Genomic DNA, 14,258 nt, shown 5'->3' with positions numbered 1-14,258 from the left:
GTGGCAGGGTTGGCACAGACTGGCCATGGGAGGCTCAGCCTGGAGTTTCGGCCAGAGATCTGTAACCCCCCAACAGAGCGGTGGGGGCAAAACCAGAGTGAGCTGTCGAGTGATGTCTGAGACTGGGACCGGCTGATGCAGTACGGAGCCCTGTGGTAGCAGGGTGGCCTCGCTCCCTTCCAGCCCAGCCCACAAGAGCAGCAGGTGGGTGGGAAGGGGGACTCTGGCCAGCACCCTGTCTTTGTGACTCTCCAATACCTTGCAGCTCACAAGGGGCTCCAGCGCTTTGAGGCCATGGAGTTCAGCTCCACAGAGAAGGGCTTGGGCTCTGGCCCCTCAGGGAGAGACCTGGTGCCCCGGCAGAGGTTCCTTCTCATAGAGATCATCGACAAGAAGGTGGGTGGTGCCTGCCTGACATGATCCCGCACACACATGCATGCATCTGTGCCCATGGCCAGTGACTGGCTTGGCCTGGTGCTTGGCAAACAGTCTGAGCAGGGCATGCACAGACCCCTGTGGTGAGGGCTGGGGTGGGTGAAAGGTGCTGACCAGCCCCTCTGTGACCTCGCAGGCAGCCTGGGCCCTGGTGCTGCAGGACAGTGCAGGCCCCTGCACATACCATGGCTCCTGATGGGAGAGGGAGCCCCGATGCCCCAGGCGTAGCCACCTGGGGGCAGGGCTGGTGGGTGCCATGGCAGGGCTGTGTCCCAGGGCATCCCAGAGCAAGTCTCTCACCTCCCTGCTGTGGCTTCCCTCCAGCTGACCCTCTACACCTACAACTGGTCCCCGGACCTGGGCAGCTCCCTGGCCAGCTCGCTCACGCGCCTCCTGCAGTGGCAGAATGCGCGCTCCCACGTCGTTCATTGCCTGCTCAGCCAGAAGCTGGGGCTTTTCCACCACTACTGCTACATGGACACGCCCTGGCATGAGGATGCCAAGCAGGTACAGTGCCCCCCCCCGACCTCAGCGTGCCCGTCCCTGCCACAAGGGCTGAGCTGGGGAAGGTCCTGGCCATGGCTGCTTATAGTGCCCAGCTGGTCCAGGCAGCCCCAGGCATCAGCATGCCCCATGGCCCTCCTGCCTGCCATCCTTCCACTCAGCAGCTGATGTGGCCCTGTCAGTGCTGTGGAAGCCAGCCTGTGGCTGGGTGGGGGTGACCTGTGGGCCTGGCCCTGGGCAGGTGGGATAGGGCTGGGCACTAGGCAGGGTGAAGCTGGGCTCAGTGGTGGGCACCAGCCTGCCCTGCTTGGGGGGACCCCCACTGGTGGCACAGTGCCCAATAGCCCGGAGATACTCAGGCCACGTCTGCCTCTGTAGGAGCCGAACCCCTTCCTGAACACGCTGGAGGTGGACATGCTGATCCGCAACCCCAGCCCCCCGCCCAGCCGGGAGCAGGGCCGGCTGAGTAGCTCAGGGCGCAGCCTGCCCTCCCTGCACTTCCCCCCCGACATGGTGCCTTTCGACGAGGCTCTGAGGGATGTCACCGCTGTCAAGTGCCTCCCCCACGGGCCAGAGGTGGGGCTGCTTGACCCTGTGTCTCGCCATGGCGCTCAGTTCCTGGAGATCAAGAGCATGGAGAGGAGAGGTACAGGAGCTGCGGTCATGGGAACCTGCCCTCCCCACAAGCCCTGCCAGTCCCAGCTGAGGGCACTGGCTGTAGGGCAGCTCCTGCCCATACTCGGCCACAGGCAGGAGCACAGCTCTGGGCAGTGGCAGCAGGTGGTCTCTGTGGCCCAGTGGAGACCCATGGACAGCGATGTAGGGATGTGCGTGCACATGTGCATGCATGCGTGTGTGCATACATGTGCATGCAGGAGGGGATGGGAGGGTCCAGCAGGGTGGGTGTTCCGGGCCTTGGCTCTGCACTCCCACGGCAGCTCCTGTCTGTCCATCTTTCCTTTTCCAGAACTGGAGAAGCAGATGAAGATCGAGAACCTCTTTGTGACCTGGCAACAGAGGTCAGCACAGTCCAACATGCCCATCAGTGTGAGTGCATCCTGAGGTGGAGGGAGGCTGAAGGGCCTGGATGGGCTATGGGGGAAGCAGCAAGCACTTTCAGGGGGTGGGGAGCAGCAGCAGTGGGACTGAGGCCACTGGGAAGGCAGAGGAATTGCTGTGCGTGGGGCTGGCAAGAGGGGGTAGGAGTCTGGCCCCACACATTGCTGAGGGCCCTGCCAACACACCCTGCAGCTGTGCCCCTGTGCCCTGCAGCTGGCCGACCTGGAGACGCTGAAGCAGTCCTCACGCCTGGTGCACTACTGTGCCACCCCCCTGCTCTTCGATCCCGCGTTCCGGCAGCAGATTCAGGCTGACCAGCAGACCAAGGTGGAGGGGAAGGTGAGAGGCCATTGCTGGCAGGGTCAGTCTGGGCACAGCGGACTGTGCTAGAACTGCATGCCCTCCTTGGTGCAAGGGCAGCTCTGTCCAGGGCAGAGCCACAGGAAGCAGGGGCTGCTGGTAAGCAGTTGGCGGCAGGGCCTGAGCCATGTCTCTGCACCAGGCAAGTGTCTGCAGTAGCTGGGAGCAGAGCAGCAGGACTCTGGCAGGCATGATTCTGATGGCCGTGGCACTGCTCTCTGCAGGGTGTGGATTGGCCAGTGGGGAGGCACAGAGTGGGGAGCAGGCAGGTGGACTTGTTTGGGTGCTAAACACCCCCAACAAGGTGCTGGACGAAAGTGCTGAGGAGGCCAAGCCAGGGGCTGTGGGGTGACGCATTCTTGGGTCTTGGGCACTGGCCCAACGTTGGCAAGCAAAGCCAGGTGGATTATCACTTCCTGAAGAGTGCAGCTTAGGGGGGGGGCTTGAGGTGTCAGCATGGAGCCTGCGTTGTTCCTGCAGGAGACTCGCAGCTGAGCTCACAGTGCCCTGGGGGAGCAGAGCAGGGCACTGAGAACAACTGAGCCCCAGGAGAGCCTGGGGCAAGAGGCTGGCAGGACTGGGGCAGGCAGTGAGAGGGACTGTGACCAGGGTGAGGCAGCAATGGGTCCAGAGAGGGGTACTCAAGAGCTTCTGTGCTTCCCAAGGGACTCGCGGAGCATCACAAGGAAGTGCTCCGTCTGCCAGGCCCTGGGGCGAGCAGTCTATCAGAGACTGGGCCCAGCTATCGCAGGAAACCATAGGGCCCTCGTGCAATCTCAGATGGGTCTAGACTGCTCTGTGGGGGACAGGACTGTCGGCATTTGTGGCAGTGTGTCTGGGGGAAGAGTTGCTCAGCTCAGCGCTTGGTGCCAGAGGCTGGCTGGTGGAGAGCAGGAGACGTGTCCTGGGGGTGGGTGCCCCCAGCTCCTGTGGGGCTCTGTAGCAGCTAGGGATGGGGTACTGGGAGAGATGCACCCATGAGTGCTGTGGCCAGCTCCCTGCTGGCACCAGCTGCACAGGCCTGTCAGGCTCCCGGCTTCCCTTGCAGAAGCGCCATCGCTCCAATGACTCAACGGCCTCAGGGCGGGACCGCAGCCACAGCTGCGACTCCACAGAGGCGCTGCCCTGCAAGCTGAAGGAGGAGCCATGGCTCCTGGAGATGTGCGGCGCCTTCCTGCAGCAGTACATCCAGTATCTGCAGAGCATGGGTTTCATCCTGGTCCAGGTGCGGCCTCCCTCGCCCACCCGCAGGTCAGTGCTGCTCCAGGGAACCCCCATCCCTCTTGGTACCACCCTTGGCGCTACTGTCACTGGGGACATGGCAGCCAAGCTAGGTTTGTGGGCACCTGGCTCAGGTCCCTGCATCCTCTCCTGTTTGCTGCAGCACAAGTCGGATACGTGCACTGGCAGCCCTGGGCACTGAAGGCAGAGGCTCCTTCTCCTACAAGCCCAAAGCAGATGGGAGCCCCAAGGTAAGGACACTGACATGAGGAAGGGCTCCAGCATGGGGGAGGGCCAGGCCTCCGAGCAGCCACTGGGGCAAGAGGGTAGGGTGGGAGCTCAGGAGGAGCTCACCTGGGCAGCGTCAGCCTGCACTGGACTCTGCCTGGAGTCCTCTGAGCCGCAGGACTTGGGTTGGAAGGGACTAGCCTGGCCGGGGGTCTGGCCACATGCTGGGGTGGGCCCAGTACAGGTCTGAGAGGGCTTGGGGAAGCTCCAGGGCTGCAGGAACAGCTCTGGTCTGGGCCCCACCTCAGTGGGGGAACAGAACCTAGCACACCCAGTGCCTGGCGAGCAGGTTGGAGCAACTGGATCACGGCCCGCAGAGGGCTCTGGGGAGGCCAGTGCTGGGTGAGCTGAGCAGGAGGTGGGTGCAGTGTGCATGGGAATGGAGCAGCTGCAACCAGTGCCCTGTGTCAGGCAGCTCTGCCATCCCGACACCCCAGACCCAGACTGGGCCATGCCACTCGCTCCTGTCCTCAGTAGCTACTGATGCCCCTTTCTGCCAAGAATGTGTCTGGTCCCTTTGTGAATGTGGCTAAACCATCAGCTTCCACTGCATCTGGTGGCCACGAGTCCCCCACTGAAGTTACAGTCTGTGGAAAAGAACTTCCTCTTAGTTTTAAACTTGCTGCCTTCCTGTTGTGACCCCTCATGCTTGTCTGGTGAGAGATGGTCAGCAACAAATCCCTAGGGGCTTTCTCCTCACCATTTAGTACATTGCAAACCCTTCTGTCCCCCTCCAGTATCTCCTTTCTAGACTGACCAGGCCAGGCCTCATTACTCGATCCTCCTAGGGAAGCCCCTCCAAAGTGCTCAGCATCCTTGTTACCTTTCTCTAGATGTCTCTACTTCTCTCTCCTTTTGGAGGTGCGGGACACACAGCTGGGCACGGGATTTGAGGTGCACCTGTCCCATGGGTTTTTGAAGTGGCATTACAGTCCATTCCATTTTGTTTCGTTCCCATCTCAATCATCCCTAACATGTTTGCCTTTTTGACAGCTGCTGATGGGATCAGGCATGTTGGGGGAGAAGGGCTAAAGCCAGGCATGTCCAGCTCGGGCGAGGGGACCCTTTGAGATTCACCCCCTATGGCTGGGCTTGGGCATGTCCCTTGGCGAGCTTGGCAGCTCATGCTTCTCTGGCTGTGTGAAGCCCGAGGCAGGCGCCTGCTCCATGGAGCCTGCCTCTGTGGGGGGCAGGGGAGCAGACACCCCTGCCCTCTCCCAGGCAGGCTGAGTCAGGCCCTGGTGTCCTGCTTAGCCCTGCCCTTTCCTCCCCAGAGCACCAGCCCCCCTGTCACCACCTACCACCTGCAGCGCGCCCTGCCTGGCGGGATCGTGCTCATGGAGCTGGCATTCCAGGTACGGGGCAAGGGGCCTAGGAGAGCTGTGCATGGTGCAGCACTGGGCTGGGGCAGATGGCCTTTGTGGCATGGGCTCCGGGTGCCCTCCCTGCCTCTGGCCTGAGGGGCCAGCCAGCACAGTGCTGTCTTCATAGGTCTGAGGCTGGGGTGGCACGGGCCGTGTGGTGCCTGCAGAATGCGCTCAGTGCAGCGCTCTGCCCAGGGCTGAGGCTGCAGTGGCAGGGGCAGGGCAGTGCCTGCAGGCCATGCTCAGTTGAATGCTCTGCCCAGGGCTGAGGCTGGGGTGGCAGGGGCAGCACAGTGCCTGCAGGCCATGCTCAGCACAGTGCTCTCTCTGCAGGGCTATTACTTCTGCGTGAAGCAGTATGCACTGGAGTGCTCACGGATCCCCATGGGCCAGACGGTGAACTCGCAGGTAGGGGCTTTGCCTCCACATGTTGGGCAGCTGTGGTCCAGGGCGTGCTGCGGGGCTCAGTCCTGTGCTGTCTCCACCTCACAAGGTGCAGCAGGTCCTGACTGGCCAGAGGCCTGCCTCCACCTCCAGGACGGGAGGGCTCTGCTGCAGCAGCCCTGCTGACACCATCCATGGCTTCTGAGGATTCAAGGGGCAGGGACACTTGGGTGGTGTTCATTTGGGCTGGGGCCAAGGGTTTGTGGCAGTCCTGCCCCGTGGAGAGGCAGCTGCTTGAGAGCCAGTCACCCTGGCAGCGCCTGACTCTGGCTGCAGGACCAGAGTGGGACATGGCCTGGTTCTCCTGGGAGCTGCAGCCTCCCCTGCAGCACAGAAGCAAAAGCACAGAGTCCTCTGCCAGGCCAGATCCTTCCCATGCAGCTGCAGCGCAGCCTCTGAGTACCCGTGGCCCAAGCTGCACCCCACCCACCCCACCGGCCATGCGTGTCCTCTCTCCATCAGGGCGCTCTCACAGCCAGAGCCCGCAGCCAGAGCTGCATGGGACCCGGCTCCGTCTCTGAGTGTGCGGTATGTCCCCTCCTGCTGACGCAGGGCTGGGCACCTGGGTGCCGGCTGTGCTGGGTGCTGGGCAGGTTTCTGGCTCCTTGGTGTCAGGTGGCTTCTTCAGCAGGAGGCAGTGCTGCTCTCGGCAGGCTGGGGCATTGGGGCAGTAGCAACAGGGCAGGGATGGTGCTTCGCTCCTCTGGGATGGGGCTCTGGCTCTGCTTGGTGACCTCTGCAGCCAGCTCAGGGCCCAGGGCTCCATGGCCTCAGCCCTGCGGCAGGCAGGGGCATGGGGCTGCTTGTACCCTAGTCCCTCTGGGCTGCTTGTTCTTCCTCTCCCACCCCCAACCTGTGGGGACAGGGAGCTGAAGAGGCCCCCTTCCCTGCCTCCTGGGACTGGGCAAGGTGGAAGGAACATGCTGTGCTCTGGCGTGCACGGCCACTGCTGGGTGGCACAGGGTGCAGGTCCCTGCAAGGCCCCCACTGCCCTCCCTGCTGGGGAGCCCTCGGCCTTGTGGGTCACGGGCAGTGCAGAGCTCCTGCTGCCCATCTGTCCTCCAGCAAGTCAGGTTGCCGGCCCTGGCCAGCAGCTTTGCTGGGGCAGGGAGGGATGCAGCGCCTGGGGCTGGTCCCGTTGGTCTCAGCCAGGACAGCACCCCGCTCTCGTCCTGCCGGGGGTGTCCAGGCCACTGTGATGGAGCGCAGCAAGGCACTGGCCTGGGCCCCAGCCCTACAGGCACAGCTGTGGGGGCAGGGTTGGTGAGATAGGAGTGGGTCATATGCAGGCCACGTCCAGCTGCCTGTACTCTGCACTCTGGCCCATAGCCCTGGTGTGCTGCTGGCCTGGGGGATCCACACCTCCCTCCCATGGATCCACCACCTGCTGGATCCACAGCTCTGGTTCCCCATCTCCACTGGCCCCTGCCCCAGTGGGCCTGGCCGAGCCCAGGGCTCAGGGTGCATGGGGCAGAGCCAAGCAGACAGTGCAACCATCTGGGCTTGGCACCAGGCTGCTCTGACTCTTGCTGGGCTGGGGGCTACCACCCAGCATGTTTCTGGTGCCACAGTCACTTCCAGGGCCGCCCCGCAGCTCTGCCCTCCCTGCAGTGCAGCCTGGGCAGAAGGGACCCCCTGGTGCCCACCAGGCCCTTCCTGGCACAGGAGAGGTGAGGGGGCAACTCCCTGTGTGTGCAGCCTGCCCTGCTTACTCCTGGTTTGCTGCCCAGGCTGAGGGGGCAGGTGTATGGGGCACCCCTAGCATGATCACGTCCTTTCCCAGCTCTCCATGCTCTTCACGGAGGAGTGCGACAAGGTGCGGGACCTCATGCACGTACACTCATTCAGCTATGACTTCCACCTGCGCGTGGTACACCAGTACCTGCTGGGCTCGCACATGGCACTGCGCCAGGGTTACCATCTCACCAGCTTCCTGCAGGACTTCATCGCCCACCACCCTGACATCCCCAAGTTCGGCCGCAACCACGTCTTCCAGGGTGAGCGGGGTGGCAGCCCAGGCCCATGTGCTCTTGTCCCATCCACCTTCAGGACCTCCCCTTGGTTGGGACCGGGGAGGGGCACAGCTCCCAGCCGGATCCTTCCCCTGTCTGGAACAACGGGACCATTGGTACCATGCCCCTGCTGCTGGCTGTTTCTGGCTAGGCCAGACCTGGTCTGTGTACCTGTCCCTAGCACCCCTGGCTCACAGCTGGATGGGGCTGAGGAGCCAGGGCCTCTGTGAGAAGAGCTTGGGTGCTGGGGTGCCCTGGAGGGGTAGAGGGCAGGAGTGCAGCCTGCGAGTGCCCTCAAGTGAGAGAGTGGAGCTGGCACTTCAGCTGGTTGTGGATGGCTGTGGCCAGACCTGGCCCATGGCAGATAACTCCATAGCAGTCTGCCCATCTCCCCGGCACAGGCATGCTGGCCCTGCCCACCAACATGATCACAGCCCACCAGCTCTACAACTATGTGGCTGACCATGCCAACACTTACCACATGAAGCCCCTGCGCATGGCCCGGCCGGCGGGAGGCAGCGATGGCAAGAAGGGGCCCCCAGGCACGGAGCAGAACGAGTATGCCCTGGTCTCCATCTGGAACAGGTGAGTGGCTAGCCCAGGGGCTCTGATAGATGGAATTGGTACAGAGCAGGGCAGCCAAGAGGAGCAGGAGCCTGCAGCTACCGGACCAGGAGAGACTGAAAAGAGACTCTGGTTTGGAAAAGAGAAGGCTGAGGGGGAAGAGGACCAAGGTCTGTAAACCCGTGAAGCGAGTGGATGGAGCAAGGGAATAGGGAACTTGTTTGCCAGGTCCCAGAACGCCAGAACTAAGGGGTAGCTGCTGACGTGCGTGATGGGTTTAAAACTAACGAGGAAGTGCTTTATTACACAGTGTAGTTAACTCATGGAGTTTGTTGCTGCAGGAGGTGGCAGTGGCAGACAGCACAGCCAGGTTCAGAAAGGGACGAGCTAAATTCATGGTTGAGCCATGTTCGTGGCTGTTGAACAGACCGGCTGGAGACGCTTCCTCTGGCATCTCTAGCCCAATACACCAGGTGCCAGAGAGGGTGCTGCCCGGGACAGATCACTAGAGATCCGGTTCAGTGTCCCCCTTTAGCAAGTCCACTTTGGGCACTGTTGGGGACAGGCCAGCAGGCTGGGTGGGCACCTAGTCTGACCCAGGCTGGCACTGATGAGGTTGTCCTGTGCTGAGCCCTGGCCCCGCCTGGGTGCTGGGGCTGCCGGGAGGTGAGGAAGATGCTGCCAAGCACAGCATCCCACTGACCTACCATCTGTGCCTGCAGCTCAGGCTCCTACAAGGACTCGGAGGGGCTGCGTCACCACGACGACTTCGACGTGTCCCTGCTGGTGTGCCACAGTGCGGCCCCCTTCGAGGAGCAGAGCGAGGCCGAGAGACACGTGCTCCGGTGAGGGCGGGGGCCAGGGCCTGGCTGGCCCATGGGCAGCAGGCAAGGTGCAGTGACCTGGCCTTGGGCAGGGGGGAAGCCAGGAGAGGGGCCGGGCTGGAACTGGGCAGCCTTGCGGGCAGGGGCTGTGGGCACAGGGCAGGCTAGGACCCCTCCTGTCTCATGGCATCCACCACCCCAGCCTGTGCTTCTACGTGGTCATGACGAGCCAGCGGGAGCTGTTCCCCCGGCTCACGGCTGACATGCGCCGCTTCAAGAAGCTGCCGCACCTGCAGCGGGACATGCTAGAGCCCGTGGTGGGCCGGGCACCCGGGGAGGCGCCGGGGCCAGGGCTGGAGCGGCAGCAGCCAGCAGAGCGGGAGTCCTGGCAGGAGGCGGAGGACGGGGGCGAGTTCTACGTGGGCGGCTCGCCCACGAAGCTGGGCCCTGGGCTCTTCTACACCTCGCCCCTCTTCCCGCTGCTGGCCTCCGAGGTGGCCTCGGCCCAGCAGCAGCTGAGCAGCCTGGTGCAGCTGGCCAAGCGCCACTGCCGCCGCGACAACCTGTGGAAGCGCCTCTTCCTGCTGGAGCCGCTAGCCTCTGACAAGCTCAAGCTGGGCAAGCTGTCACTGGCCGAGCTGGAGGAGCTGCTCAACGCCGTGCACGGCAAGTCCATCGCTGACATTGACCCCCAGCTGGTGAGTCTGGGCCGAGGCACAGCCCAGCGATGTGGCGCCCGCTGTGGCAGGGCCATGGCGTGGTCCCGGGGTGGGGGTGGGGGTGCAGGGGCGGCACAGCCCAGGAGAGCTGCGGCGCCTGCCTCACCCCCTCTGTGCCACAGGGCTGCTTCCTCACCATGACGGCATCGTGGTACCAGAGCCTTATCAAGGTGCTGCTCAGCCGCTTCCCCCAGAGCTGCCGCCACTTCCTCAACGCTGAGACCGGCACCCAGTACCTGGTAAGGGCGTGTGGTGCCACGGCTCCTTCCCTGCCCAGACCCATGGCCCTGGGCAGCTGTACCCTGCATGCACGTCCCTGCCAGGCAGCCCCCCAGCTATGAATCCCAGGCAGGACTGCACCAACCAGTTTTGGGTGCCCTACATCAAGAAGGATGTTGATAGACTCGGGAGGGTCCGGAGGAGGCTACTTGTATGGTTAGGGGCTTACAGAGCAAGCCCTATGAGGAGAGACTGAGGGACCTGGACCTCTTCAGCCTCCCCAAGAGAAGGCTGAGAGGGGATCTTGTGGCCACCTACAAATTCATGAGGGGGACGCAGCAAGGGATCAGAGATGCTCTATTCACCAGGGCGCCTCTTGGGGTAACAAGGAACAATGGTCACAAACTGACAAGAGAGCAGACTTAGGCTAGACATCAGGAAAAACTTAACAGCGAGGGTGGCCAAAACTTGGAATGGGCTCCAAGGCAGGTGGTGCTCTCCCCTACTTTGGGGGTCTTTAAGAGAAGGCTGGATAGGCAGCATCTGGCTGGTGTCACCTGACCCCAGCACTCTTTCCTGCCTAGGCAGGGGGTCGGACTCGATCTGTTGAGGTCCCTTCCCACCTGAGCATCTATGAAACAATGAACCCCTATCTCCCTGGCAGGTGGTGCTCAACCAGAAGTTCACTGACTGCTTCATCCTCATTTTCCTTGACTCGCACTCAGGAAAGACGGTAAGAGCTGGCTATGCTTCAGCCTGCACTGGGCAGGGGCCTAGACAGAGTCAGACCTTGCCCAGACTGTGGCCACAGCTGGGTGCCCATGGCCGCTTAGGAGCCGTGCTGGGGGAAGGGGAGGGCGCGAGGGCTCTGCCCAGCTGGGTGAAAGGGCCTGCAGCATGTTCATGGCATTGACAAGGAAGGACAAGGGAGGCAGCTCAGTTGCATCGGGTACTGCCCCGGAGCAGGCTAGAAGCTCAGACTTGCTCCTCCTCTGAGGAGTCAGCCTTGAGCCGAGATGTCCTGCAGCCCCTCTCAGCACTGGATCTGGGGGCCAGGCCGTCCCCACCTTGGCTTGCTGCATTGCCCAGCAGGCTGCCAGGCTGGGGGCCAGGGCAGCTCCTGATAGCCTGTTGGCCCAGCAGAGCCTAACGGTGGTTTTCCGGGAGCCGTTCCCTGTGCAACCCCAGGACAGCGAGAGCCCCCTGCCGCAGCTGGTGTCCACGTACCATCACCTGGAGTCTGTCATCAACACCGCCTGCTTCAATGTTTGGACTGGGCTGCTGTAACGTTCATGCCAGCGCCTCAGAGCAGGACACAGCCCCAGGCCAGCTCCTGTGCACACCAGGAGAACAGTGGCAGCATGGGACTGGCAGAACCTGGGGCTGAGGGGTGCAGGGAGCCTGGCTGCCCCTCAGGCCTCAGCCAACGCCAGCCCCCTGGGGTGTTCCCTGTGGCCGCGGGCGGCTGCCATTGCATGTGGACATGCAGGACAGACTGGGAACGGACACACAAAATGCAGGGAGGCCCCAGGGGTCATAGCTGCCATGCAGCAGAGCCATCTTGGGGCCACAGACCCGGCACAGCCACGGGCATGCTGGTGAGCTGCCACCAATGTGACTGTACCTGTCCCTGCCACGCACATGGTGATGTGGAGCACTGCAGCTTCAGCCCAGGCCAGCGCTTCCCTGAGACATTGGAGCGGAGCCATGAGGGCTGCCTGGGTCACTGCCCACCCTGTGCTGGCACCGGCAGGTTGTAGGGGCAGGCAGCACTAGGCTGTTTCAAAGAGCAGCATGGGGGTATCTACAATAAACTGCAGCAGACAGCACCTGCTTCTGACTCACACTTCTGCCATGGCAGGAGGGGCCCAGAGCTTGCAGGAGCAGCCACTCGCCTCCCAGCTGGGAGGGCCAGTGCCCTGCAACCATTCACCCACCTCAGCCCTGGCTCCCTCCACCCGAGGCACAAGCCCAGTGGTGGGGGCAGCAGCTGGGGTAAGACTAAGCTGAGCTGCTGCTGATATGGCTCAGGAGTGGGGGCTGTGACCACAGCAGCATTGGTGGGGGTGCATGGAGGGGCTTCCCCAGGGCAGGGAGCGGGCAGCCTGTCCTGGCCCCAGCAGCCCTGAGGCCCTCAAACACAGGCTGCCAGCTCCAGGGCCCTGTGGGAAGCAGCTCCCTACAGCAAGGGCCAAGGGTGAAGTGGCCCAGGAGCAGAGCAGGGCTTGGATGCTGCCAAGAGTTGGTTCTGGGCCAGGGACTGCCCACCCATGTGGGGATGAGTGTGGCCTGGTTAGGGGCCTGCACCAGGCCTGGGGCTTCCTATAGGTTCCACCACCCCCTGGGAGGCAACCAGGTAGCTCTGCCTGGTGGTCTGGACCGCGCTGCCCAGTGCAAAGCCTTCCACTGGCACCTGTTGTGCAAGAGCAGTGATAGGAACACCCTGGCTTTGCCCCCACCCCAGCCGTGCCCAGGACAAATGCTCCTGAGTCCCAGTGTTTGCTTGCATTTTATTCCTCTGCCTGTGCCTGCAGCACGGTGGGCCTGGGCCCTGGCCACCAGCCCCTATGGTGTGCTGCCACCAGGCTCCAGGCCCCGGCTCTGCCAGTATTCCCGCAGCCAGCCCAGTCCTTCCACCGTGTTACCTGCAACAAGGAGGAGATGCACGATGGCCATGGGCACCCCCCTGCCTGCTCCCGCCTGCTGGGCAGCACCTCCCTCCACGCAAAAAGGAACAGGCTGGACAGGCCTGGCTCTTGCTGCCAACTCCCCTGCCACGTTCCTGCCTGACAGACCCCAGGAGCTGCTGCCCCAGCTACACACGTCTGCCCTCTGCCTGGGTCTTTCCCATGGGGCACAGGGCCCCAGGACAGGGTAGCAGACCCCTGCACCTGGCCCACTCACCTCGCGGGGTGTACTCGCACCCCACATAGCCCGTGTAGCCCAGCAACTCCAGTTGCTGGAAGAGGTAGGGGAAGTTCACCTCCCCATGGCTGTCAGGCTCCTGCCGCGCTGGCACCTGCGCGATCTGCATGTGACCTGTGGCAGCAGATGGGAGCAGCTATAGGGACGTTGTCATAGGTGGCAGCCCCCACTTGGACCCTGCAGCCCTGCTGCGAAGGGGCAGCTCCCTCCTGGTCCTTTGTTGCGGGGGAGCCTCACCAACGAGGGGGAAATAGGTCTCCAGGGTGCGTGTCAGGTTCCCCTCCATAATCTGGCAGTGGAAGATGTCCTGCAGGCAAGAGCCAGGGTGTGGGCAGGCACCAGGCAGCTGCACCTGGCCATGCCTCCTACTGTGGCGAGCAGGGGTCGCCAGGCTCCCATCCACAGGCACTGGCACCAGCCCCTGGGAGCCAGGCTGGGCCTGAGGCCTGAGCCCAGACCCTGGGCAGATGGACCGGGATGGCTGCCTACAGCTTACAAGTCTCACCACAGCACCCAATGCCCCAGGACCAGAGGGGCATGGAGGTGCAGCAGGTGACTCACCAACTGCAGCTTCAGGTTGGGCCGTCCCACCTGCTTCAGGATGGCAGCGGCTGGAGGGGAGAGGGGAGCAAGTCAGGCTGGTCCAGCCAGGGCCCGGGCCATGCCCTGGGTGAGGGCAGCTGCTCACCTTGCTGGGTCGTGCTCAGGAAGTAGCGGGGATCAGTAATGCGGGTGTTGATCGGCTCCAGCAGCCCCACCATGTCCTCCTGGAGCCAGAGCCAGAGCTGCAGGTCAGGGGCTGCCCCACCATTCTCCGTCCCTCCCCTACCCTCGTGCCTGCACCAGGCAGCTCTGCGGCTGGGGCTGGGACCAGTACCTGGGCCAGGACATCAGCCGCGTGCCGCAGGTTTTCAACGAAGGTGGCCTCCATCTCTGCAGCCAGCGCCGCCCGGTCTGCACCCTCGGGCACCCGCCCGGCCATGATGTGGATCCTGCAGCAAGGAGGGGCAGAGCCTGTGGCAGGAGGCTCCATGCCCAAGGCCACGGGTAGTGGGACTGTGGGCCAGGGGCCCAGGCTAGCACCATGTCAGCTGACCAGCGCCAGGCTGGAGGGACAGCCTCGTGGGCCAGCGACGGGCCGTGCCCCAGGGCAGCACAGGCGGCCGGTGCCCTCGCTGTGTGCCCTCGGCCGCAGGAGCCCGGGAAGCAGGCAGCACCCGGGGGGCAGCGCGACCCGCACGGGGACTGCCCGCCCCACGGCGTGAGCAGGCGCTGGGGGGTTCCGCAGCCTCCAGAAGCACGCCCGCCGGCCGCCCCCCG

At 63.5% G+C, this 14,258-nt stretch overlaps 2 protein-coding genes across 4 annotated transcripts in view; one reads left to right on the top strand and one right to left on the bottom strand.

Moving 5' to 3' along the window:
- Positions 1-11,842, top strand: part of SZT2 (seizure threshold 2 homolog (mouse)) — a 32,913-nt gene extending 21,071 nt beyond the window's left edge. For 2 of the 3 annotated variants that reach the window (XM_019501464.1, XM_019501463.1), the window contains 16 exons: positions 266-396; positions 760-942; positions 1,318-1,585; positions 1,907-1,986; positions 2,212-2,337; positions 3,407-3,609; positions 3,743-3,830; positions 5,142-5,222; positions 5,565-5,639; positions 7,459-7,672; positions 8,089-8,272; positions 8,974-9,096; positions 9,278-9,773; positions 9,917-10,033; positions 10,678-10,746; positions 11,157-11,842. In XM_019501464.1, the coding sequence (XP_019357009.1) occupies positions 266-396; positions 760-942; positions 1,318-1,585; positions 1,907-1,986; positions 2,212-2,337; positions 3,407-3,609; positions 3,743-3,830; positions 5,142-5,222; positions 5,565-5,639; positions 7,459-7,672; positions 8,089-8,272; positions 8,974-9,096; positions 9,278-9,773; positions 9,917-10,033; positions 10,678-10,746; positions 11,157-11,300 (2,582 nt within the window). In that variant the 3' untranslated portion in view covers positions 11,301-11,842. Of the gene's footprint in view, positions 1-265; positions 397-759; positions 943-1,317; positions 1,586-1,906; positions 1,987-2,211; positions 2,338-3,406; positions 3,610-3,742; positions 3,831-5,141; positions 5,223-5,564; positions 5,640-6,137; positions 6,204-7,458; positions 7,673-8,088; positions 8,273-8,973; positions 9,097-9,277; positions 9,774-9,916; positions 10,034-10,677; positions 10,747-11,156 lie in introns of all 3 variants that reach the window. The other variant, XM_019501462.1, reaches the window with a different exon arrangement.
- Positions 11,843-12,503: 661 nt separating this feature from the next.
- On the bottom strand, positions 12,504-14,004 carry HYI (hydroxypyruvate isomerase (putative)). The gene is made up of 6 exons (XM_019501465.1): positions 13,816-14,004; positions 13,627-13,705; positions 13,500-13,549; positions 13,176-13,245; positions 12,918-13,052; positions 12,504-12,658 (listed from the first exon to the last, which is right to left on the bottom strand). The coding sequence occupies exons 1-6, from the start codon at positions 13,969-13,971 to the stop codon at positions 12,579-12,581; spliced, it is 570 nt and encodes a 189-aa protein (XP_019357010.1). The 5' UTR covers positions 13,972-14,004; the 3' UTR covers positions 12,504-12,578.
- Positions 14,005-14,258: the final 254 nt, after the last annotated feature.

Source organism: Gavialis gangeticus, unplaced genomic scaffold (assembly GCF_001723915.1).
Source record: "Gavialis gangeticus isolate Ggan-Ray unplaced genomic scaffold, GavGan_comp1, whole genome shotgun sequence".
NCBI lineage: Eukaryota > Metazoa > Chordata > Crocodylia > Gavialidae > Gavialis > Gavialis gangeticus.
Note: the sequence above shows the minus strand (reverse complement) of the source record. Positions and strands in the feature narration are given on the sequence as shown.

Bases quoted from the DNA above. Each gene is read 5' to 3' on its own strand.
- HYI (XM_019501465.1), bottom strand. From the start codon at position 13,971: ATGGAGCCTCCTGCCACAGGCTCTGCCCCTCCTTGCTGCAGGATCCAC. The intron at 13,706-13,815 runs GTACTGGTCCCA...CTCTGGCTCCAG, and splicing joins CGGCTGATGTCCTGGCCCAG to GAGGACATGGTGGGGCTGCT. The intron at 13,053-13,175 runs GTGAGGCTCCCC...CTGCTGCCACAG, and splicing joins GACCTATTTCCCCCTCGTTG to GTCACATGCAGATCGCGCAG.